At 45.0% G+C, this 9673-nt stretch overlaps 1 protein-coding gene across 6 annotated transcripts in view; it reads left to right on the top strand.

The window, feature by feature from the left end:
• The window catches only part of CPEB1 (cytoplasmic polyadenylation element binding protein 1), a 126487-nt gene that overhangs the window by 85177 nt on the left and 31637 nt on the right, over positions 1 to 9673 (top strand). For 3 of the 6 annotated variants that reach the window (XM_012000682.1, XM_012000685.1, XM_012000686.1), the window contains exons 1-2: positions 5592 to 5781; positions 5883 to 6071. In XM_012000682.1, the coding sequence (XP_011856072.1) occupies positions 5918 to 6071 (154 nt within the window). In that variant the 5' untranslated portion in view covers positions 5592 to 5781; positions 5883 to 5917. Of the gene's footprint in view, positions 1 to 4208; positions 4425 to 5591; positions 5782 to 5882; positions 6072 to 9673 lie in introns of those variants that run through there. The other 3 variants (XM_012000683.1, XM_012000680.1, XM_012000681.1) reach the window with 2 other exon arrangements.

Consider the following 9673-nt stretch of genomic DNA (forward strand, 5'->3'; position numbering starts at 1 on the left):
ATTCTCCTGCCTCAGCCTCCCGAGTAGCTGGGACTACAGGCGCCCGCCACCTCACCCGGCTAGTTTTTTGTATTTTTTTAGTAGAGACAGGGTTTCACCGTGTTAGCCAGAATGGTCTTGATCTCCTGACCTCGTGATCCACCCGTCTCGGCCTCCCAAAGTGCTGGGATTACAGGCTTGAGCCAGCACCCGGCCAACCCAACATGCTATTTAAAAATGATTTTATCTTACCATTTGCTTTAAGTATATTTTGTCAAAACCATGGACCTATAGCTTTAACTTTATAGAAAAAAATGTCTACTATAATACCTCATTTAATGGAGTCAGTTCTGTTTTTGGAGACAGGGTCTCACTCTGTCACCTAGGCTGGAGTGCAGTGGCATGATCTCAGCTCAGTGCATCCTCCGCCTCCTAGGCTTAAGTGATCCTCCCACCTCAGCCACCCAATTAGCTGTGACTACAGGTGCACACCACTATGCCTGGCTAATTTTTTGTATTTTTATTAGAGATAGGGTTTTGCCATGTTGCCCATGCTGGTCTCAAACTCATTGGCTCAAGCTGTCCACCTGCATTGGCCTCACAAAGTGCTGGGACTACAGGTATGAGCCACCACACCCAGCCTGGAGTCAGTTCTTACTGTCAGACCAATTAGTTCAGTCAGACTTTTTTTTTCCAGAAAAAGTCTGACTTTATTTTTTTCTCAACATTTTATTAACATTTTCAAGCATACAGAAAAACTAAAAGAATTATAAAGTGAACACCTGTAATGCCACCTAGATTGAACAATGAACATTTTGTCGTATTTGCCTTATCACGTATCTTTTCATTTATTTAGCCCCCTAACCACTTAACCATTACATCTTATTTTTACGATTTGTTTCAAAGTAAATTGTAGACATTGGTACAGTTTACCCCAAAATCCTTCAGCATGCATATCATTAACTAGTATTCAATACTATATTTGTTTATAACTTTTTTGAGGTAAACTTTATATGCAGTGAAGTGCACAAATTCGAAATGTGTCATTAGATCCATTCTGACTGATGTATCGCCACTCTCATCAAAATAGACACACTGTTAGCATCACCTCAGCTACTTCCCTTGTACCCCTTCCTAATCTACCCCCTTGCTTTCTGCCAGAGGCAACCACCTGATTTTTTTCACCATTTATTAGTTTTGTCTGTTCTAAAAATTCAAATAAGTGGAATTATATACACATGTAATTTATGTATGGCGTTTTTCTCTCACCACAATTATCTTGTTGCCTGTATTATTCCTTTTTATTGCTGAGTAATGGTATGGTATATGCATGTACTACATTTTGTTCTGTTGATTCTCACATGGACTGAATCCAGGTTTGGTTGATTATGAATAAAGTTGCTATTACTATTCTTGCACAGGTGTTTTATTAGACATACACTTTTACTCCTCTTAGTTGAATTCCTAGGAGTAGAATTTCTGGATCATAGGATAATATGTGTTTAGTTGTGTAAGAAATGGGCAGACCATTTTTCAAAGTGGATGTACCTTTTCTCCCATTGAAAAGGAAGAAAATATATAAGTGTTTTCATAAGTACCAGGTGGATGTACCATTTATGGTAATGTAGCTTTGACAACATCAAATGTTGGCAAGATGTGGTACAGTCTTTAATTTTAGCCATCTAGTAGGTGTGCAGTAGTGTCTCACTGTGGTTTTAACTTGGATTTCTTTGACTAATGATGTTGAGCGCTTTTTGAAGTTCTTATTGGCCATTTATATAATCCTTGTGAAGTGCTTTTCAGATTTTGTGACTTTTAACAATTGAGATTTTGTTACTTTTCAGTTAAGATTTCTTTTACTGATTTGTCAGATATGGTTGTGGATATTTTCTCATAGTTTGTGGCTTGCTTATTTTCTTAATGGTATCTTGATGAGCAGAAGTTTTTTATTGTGATAAGGTCAGCTTATCAACTTTCTCCATGATCATTGCTTTCTGTACTCTACATAAAGAAATCCTTGTTTCTATGCACTCCCTCTCCCCTACCAAGTCATAAAGATAGGTTCTTAGAGAAGCTTTATAGTTTATATTTAGTTTTCACTTTCATGTCTCTGATATCTACTAAATTAAGTTTGTGTATAGGTCAGAGTTTATTCCCTCCTCCCCATATGGTGTTTCAGCACCATTTGTTAAAAAACTTTTCCCCAATGAATTGCTGTAAGTCTGGTATATTGGGATTACACCGATGTGCAGATGGTCCCAGACTTAGGATGGTTCAACTTAGGTTTTTTGACATGATGGTGTGAATGCATATCAACACATTCAGTTGAAACTGTACTTTGAGTATCCATACGACCTTTCTGTTTTTATTTTCATTACGGTATTCAATAAATTACATGAGGTGTTCATCACTTTATTATAATACAGATTTTGTGTTAAATTATTTTGTCCTACTGTAGGCTAGTGTCAGTTTTCTGAGCACGGTTATGGTAGGCTAGGCTAAGCTATAATGTGCAGTAAATTAGATGTATTTAAATGCATTTTCAATTTATAATATTTTCAATTTACAATGGGTTTATCAGACCATAACCCCACTGTAGTTGAGGAACATCTGTATATTAATTTTGCGGGTATCACTTTTTAGCACTGTTGAGTCTTCCAGTACATGAACATGGTTTATGATTTTTTTTTTCTTTTTTTTTTTTTTTTGAGACCGAGTCTAGCTCTGTTGCTCAGGCTGGAGTGCAGTGGCACAATCTCGGCTCATTGCAACCTCTCCCCGTCCCGGGCTCAAGCAATTCTTCTGCCTCAGCCTCCCAAGTAGCTGGGACTGCCAGTGTGTGCCACCGTGCCTGGCTAATGTTTTTTGTATTTTTAGTAGAGACAGTTTCACCATGTTGGCCAGACTGGTCTTGAACTCTTGACCTCAAGTGATCTGCCTGCCTTGGCCTCCCAAATTGCTGGTATTACAGACATGAGCCACCACACCTGGCCTCAGATATTTTCTTTAATCCTCACAAAACACCTAAAAGGTGGCTAGTGTTGCATCTCTAAAGAAGAAACAATGCTCAGAAAGACACAGTGGCAGACCTGGTGAGCAGAGCAAGGTCTGTCAGTCGTCTAAAGCTGTTGATTTTTCCAGCCTGCCACACTAATGGTTTTAACAGGTATGGCCTCCATTGAGTTGGATCTAGTGAAGGAATCCTACAATGATGGGGAAAACCTTTATCTGGAAGAAACAACAGATTGAGGAATGTCTAGATAAGGAGGAAGGTGAGGTCTGTGGTGGGGGTTGTGGGGGTGAGGGTGGAGTTATACTGTGTGTAAAACTCCAAGCTCTTGGATTCATGTAGCCATTTGGTCCTCAATAGGTTTAACAGACCTGTTGTTCAGGCCTGCGTTCTTTCAGCTTGGGGTGGGAGGATTGCGTTAGTTGTATATATCAGTACCATTCAAACTTTTGAGATGGGGACTGCTTTGTTGCCCAGGCTGGAGTACTGTGGTGCAATCATGGCTCTCACTGCTACCTTGAACTCCTGGGCTCAAGCGATCTTCCCAAAGTTCTGGGATTATAGGCATAAGCCACCACACCTGACTGCTCCAACTTTTTTTGCATTCATATATATTAACTGGGGATCTTGTTAAAATGCAGATCTCAATTCTGTCAGTTTTGGGTGGGGCCTGAGAGTATTTATAACAAGCTCCTGGTGATGCTCATATTGCTGGTCTGCCATACTGTATATTGCTACTCAATATATGTAGACCACTGTATATTGAGTTGATTCTCTCCTCGTGAGGGATGGGGGTAATCATATGCACAGTTACCCTGATTTTAACGGTTGGAGAATGGCTGCTTCTAGACATAGATGCCCTCAGATTGGGGTATGAGGGGATTATATAGACACTTGGTTTAGGGGGGAATAGATACTTAAATATGGATGTTTTTAAAGGAAGCATTCTGCTTTGGTAACTAATACGTGTGGGTGAAGTCTAAAATATATCCTTAGCTTGAGGAAAGGGTAAACACAGAGAAGCAGGAGAAGAGTAGTCAGGGGGTAGGGGCAGCACCAGTATGGGTGATTCTTGGTAGGCCTTTGCAGTGATGAACAAGGCTTTGACAAACACAGATAGGGGGCAAGCAGAATATCTACAGCCAGCAGGAATAATGTGGATGGATGACACAGCGGCAAAGCTTTAAAAAAAGAAATCTCCAAAGGAAGGAGACTGATAATTTTCCCTTCTAGGCTATGCCTGAGTGCCTGTGGACACAGGGTGTACTGCAGGAAGTTCTGAACAGCTATTCCTATGGCAGCAGCATTTTCTCGACCCTGCCATGGGAGGTCTCAGGTGGGCATGCTTCCTGTATCTGCTTGCTTCTCCTTGCAACAGCAGAGAACAAGCAGGTGGAGTGCTACCAGCTGAGTCCAGGTGTGAGCAGCCTGCCTGGTGAGTCTGGGCCTGTTGCCCTATTCTCCTTTATGAAGAAGAAGCCCAGTGACCCAGGGCACATGTTGGAAAAGGACCGATGTGGGAGGAGATGGCAAAGGGGAAATGGTGGAAGCTCCAGAAGCTGAATATTCTTAGACTTTGTTGCTGGAGCTGTGAGTGGCCACAGAACTAAAGCATTGGTCTTGTGCAACACCTCTGAGAGAGGGCCTGGGCATTGGAGGCATCAGTGGCCCTCACAGCTGCCCTGTATCATTCTCAGGTCTCCTGGAAGGGCAAGAGAAGCAATATTGACAGAGCTAGGTGACTAAGTTTCAGAGTTTGGTGTTTCTAATTAACAATACTTCAGAGACTGTTTCTCTTGGTTTGTCAGACGCTGCTTTGAGAGTGTTTCTTCAGCTGTACCTACAGTTGCAAGAAGGGAGGGGAGGAGCTGGGCCACAGTATCTGCTCATGACTAATACCCATCTTGTTGGGATGAGGGAGTCTTGGCACAGGGATTATCCTAGTCAGGGCAGGTCTCACTCTGGCATGTGGGTTGTGGGCCATGTCCTACAAGATGTACCTGGAACAGCCCAGTGACTCTCCCCCACTCTGCCAAAGCTTACCCCCTTTCTCTGTGATAAGCTGCTCTAGACAAGCCTGGAACACCAGGTGTTGTTCCCCAGAGTCCAAGTGTACAGTGTTTTTCTGAAGGTTATCTTGTTCCTCAGTGGTAAACACTGCTGTGTCAGGGTGCTGCTCAGGGGCCTCTTGGAGCACAGATTTTTGCTAGCAGGACTGTGAAGCTTTGCATTGGGCTGCAAAGCCAGGGCTTGAGCCAGCAGCTGGAGAGAGTCCAGGACTAGAGTGTTTTTGGGTTTGGGGGTGGAGAGCAGAGGGAGGGAAAGGGAGGGGCAGAAGGGCAGAGCCACACAAGCAGGCATTCGGCTGCTTTGGCTCTGCTGTCGGCGGAGAGGACTTCAGTCGTTCCTGAGGGCTGCTTGGCCACCATTGCTGGAGACCGAAGGTCGCTGCCTTGCAACCCAGACTTACCGGCACTGCACCGGGACTATTCCAAGTAGCTGTTGTGCTGTCTTTCCCTGGGAGGCAAGTCTCCTCCCTGTCGTCCCCTCCTGCTCCTCCCCCGTTCTGTGAGGGATGATGCCGCTCTCTATTGCACGGCTCAGCCGGCTGATGTCACTGGCAGCGGGAAGCATCAGCAGCCTGATCACATGCTGGCCCAGTCTGTAATGCAGACGGGATAGGGGTGTGTGTGTGAGGGGAGGGGGCCTGTATGGCAACCGCTCTTGACCCAACGCCCCCAAAAGTGCAGAGGCAGCGGCTGCAGCATCCAGCCAGCTTGGATGTCTGGCCCGTGAGGCTGGGGAAACTATTATTAATAACATTTACTGTTGATAATATTGGGGAAAACAGCCCTTAACTCTGAGATTTCTGCTGTGCTCCTGTCCAAAGCAGACTTCCAGGACTCTGAAGAAACAGTTACAAGCAGGATGCTTTTCCCAACCTCTGCGCAAGAATCTTCCCGTGGCCTCCCAGATGCAAATGACTTGTGCCTTGGCCTGCAGTCCCTCAGTCTGACAGGCTGGGACCGACCCTGGAGCACCCAGGACTCAGATTCCTCAGCCCAGAGCAGCACACACTCGGGTGAGTGCCAGAGGATGAGTTGGCTGGGGTAAGGGGATGCATGGGGGTGGTGAATGAAGCTATCCACAGCAACAGTTGTTCTGTTCCCCTTTGCATCACTCCCTACCATACACACATACAACATGGAGCTGTTTTGCAAGAGATGGAAATGCTAGCTGTGAGTGTGGCAGGACAGATGGCTCCGCGTAAAGGCAGGCATAGCTCTTCCAGTTACCCTGATAAATTCCCTGGAGTTGTTAGTCTGCACCTGGAGTGGCCCTGAGGAGGGTCCCCAAGGTGATGGCCTTATGCAGAAAAGATCCAGCTAACCCCCTGGTGTCCAGGCCTGTCTTGGAGATGATGAAGCAAAACACTTTTAGGTGGGGGAGGGGAAGTTAAGGGGTTGATTACTGGATGACCAAAATTACTCAGTGGTTTTAAAAACCAGGGAGTTATATGAAGAGTGAGTGGTCTCTGAATCATGGCAAGGGACGGATTTTAATCTCAGATGAGGCTGGGTAATGCGCTGGGATATTTGGAATTGACTTAACATAGGGTTCAGAGCATTGATCCTGGAAAGGTGTAGGCAGGGTAAATGGGGTGGGGTAACTCCCAGCTCTAGAACCTTTTTTTTTTTCCCTTTGTGTTGAGAGTGACCAGCTGGATAAAAGAAGAGCCACTCCCCTTTAGGATCCCTTGTCTTCTTGATAGGATTCAATGGGGTCAAACGAAAGGGACTTCTTGGCAGCCCCCCCTTAAACTGCTTCTGCTTAGACTTTCTGTTACCCATTTATTTCCCTCTTGTGGTACAAGGAGGAGGGTTGCCCAAATGCAAGTTGTGGAGTATTCAGGAAGAAATGTGAACTTAAACACTACAGGTATACTTACAACCTACGTATTTTGCTTTATGTAAATTATAATAAAGAGGTATTGGCAGCAGATACTTTAGGAAAATGAAAAGGTGGTAAGGGGCAGTGGGTGGGGAAGGGGGGTGGTGCAGCCATTTGCTGTTGGTGCTGACAGTGGGAAACACCAAGCCTGCTGTCCTTCCCTTCCCTCCCTGGTCTAGGAACCGGCAGCCATGGCAGCAAGGTACTGTCTTGTTGATTTCTGTGGCCTCCACCCTGTTTGGCGCAGGTCTTTTTTTAGAGTGCTTTGCAGAGCCTGGGCCTGTTGTGTCTGTTAGGCATTTTAACGCCCAGTTGTTTTGGTAAAACCCCATTTAGGGGAGGGGTATTGAAATTGTTTTATGTGGTTGTGGATGGGGAGAGCTTTACCTTAAGTAACTACCTCTGGGTTAAGATAGGGTTTCTTGAAGTACTGGCCTTCTACTGACTCAGGATTTTCCAGAAAGGTCAGTAACTGCCCTGTTCCCCTGGGCAAGCAAGTATCTGAGCAAAAGATAGAAGAGCTCACACAGGAGATGGGTACCTGTCTGTGGGCGATCAGTGTTTGACCACAAGGCACTGTCTTTCACTGGCATCAGGTTGAAGTATAGCCCTTCTTTGGCTCTGGTTCTCTAAGCTGCAATGCTCTTTCTGAAATACATTATAGCATTGGGCCCATAGGAATGCAGGTTGTCCAACTTAGGGCTTGGAGAGCCTGGTCTGAAAGTTGCTGTGAAATTCAGCTATTAAAAGTAGCTTGGATCTAGTTATAATATCCACAGCTTCTCCACCACCTGAAAGGCCTGTGCTTGTAGCTGTTTGTCTCTGAAATATAAATGGTTTTTCTTTTCCACTTTCCATGCCAAACACTTTAGTGATAAATATTACATGATTTTGTGGACCAGGGAGGGACTGCAGCCTCAGCCTCAGAATTCATAAGGTCCAGAACCAGAGTTGCCCCAGCGGTATGATCTGGCTGTGTAGGCAGGTTAGTGTGGGTATGTTTTCCTTTCTGAGGGTTGAGGACACACCCATCCCTGATCGTCATGTTGCCTTTGGTTTTGGAACTGTGGTGACAGCCATCGCTCTTCTTTCCCTGGGCCTTCTTGGAAAGCCCACATGAGGGTACTACCTCCTGGAGTAGGATGCAGCCCTCCCACCAGCCAGCTGCAGTGCCAGATCGTGCACCCTCACCAGCAATGCGGGAACATGCAGCCCACATTCCAGTGCCTACACTGCCTTTCTGTCTGAAAACCAGCTAGCTCAGTTGCTTCAGTGAGGGAGGAGGCTTCCAACAGCTCTGGGCATTTTCGGAGTTATCTTTGCAGATACCCTGTTACACTGTTGTCTCTCTGTAAAGACAAAGATGCAAGCTTATTCCTTGAGCTCTGCTTGGTGATACATTGCCCAAGGCAGCTATGGCATCACATCTGACCGTCTTCTACCATTCTTAAGTAATGAGCAAGGTTGGAGATAGTAGGGCTGTTGGCTAAATTCATTTGGCAAACATTGAGCATTCGTTGTGTGCAGCACTGGTGGAAGTACAACATTGAATAAGATAAAATTGTTACCTTTAAGAATCTCCATAGCTATAAAAGGAAAAGAAATGAAGAAGTATACCAAGTGCTACATGATAGCTACTATGATAGGGGCTTTCATGTTTTCCCCTAAGGATTTTCTTCATTGTAACAACCTTTCATTGGATTCTTAGCTTGAGGCTAGTACCTGGATACCATTCTCTGGGGGCCAGAGTACTTCTGCTATCTAGATTTCCTTAGCCTCAGAGTCCCGCAAGAAGACCCTGGAATAGAGTCTGTTTTTGAGAATTGTACCTGCAAGGTCTGCATGGGCTTTGATGTGGGGTCTTTCTCTTCTAGACTGTGCCTACCCTGAGGCACCATCCCTTGATGGAAAGAAAGCCTTGTGGGGCAAGATTAGTGTTATAGTGCGTTTTTCTCATACCCCAGTGCTACCCTTTCTCATGTCCAGGGTTACCCTTGTCCTGCTTAGCAGTGTCTTAAGATCTGTAATGGAACAGAAGGGCTGTGGAAGCTGTCCTCAGTATCCTGGAATGGAGGATGGAGTGACTAATAACCACCATTTATCGACTACTTTTTGTGCTAAGTACATCACATGATTTTAATGCTTGCACAGATGAGCAAATAGGCTCACAGAGGTTACAAAGTGCCCAAAGTGACATAACTACTGAAAGACTCAGAATTCTAACCCAGGTGTCTGTTTACAAAACTCATATGCTTCCTGTTACACCTGTGGTCCTATTAGCAGAACCCTAACATATTGGGTGAGAAAACTTAAAGTAACCATATACTACTACAGGGGCTATTCAGCTAGAGGTGATGTGCGCCCTTGATGAGATCTCTGAAGGCGAGGGCATATGGTAGACAGTTCCAGCCCCATCTTGATCCCTGAGTCGCAGCTCATCAGCTGTACCACCCGCTGGATTTGTCTTCCTGCCTTCCCCCTTGTGACTCTTCTGTGTGCAGCGTTATTCAGCAGAAGAGTGAGGTGACTGAGACTACTTTGGGGGACCTGGAAACAATTACTCTCTTAATGATGCCTTGTACAGAAGCCCAGTGGGCAGACCAGATGTGCAGTCTAAGGATGCCAGAAGGCATGTCTGTTTTCTCCCACTCCCCTTTAGAAGTCCCTTGAGGACTAACTTGTTCACACTCTGGTTTTCTTTTCTTTTCTTTTCTTTTTTTTTTTTTTTTTTTT

This window comes from Mandrillus leucophaeus, unplaced genomic scaffold, assembly GCF_000951045.1.
Source record: "Mandrillus leucophaeus isolate KB7577 unplaced genomic scaffold, Mleu.le_1.0 Scaffold639, whole genome shotgun sequence".
NCBI classification, from domain to species: Eukaryota; Metazoa; Chordata; class Mammalia; order Primates; family Cercopithecidae; genus Mandrillus; species Mandrillus leucophaeus.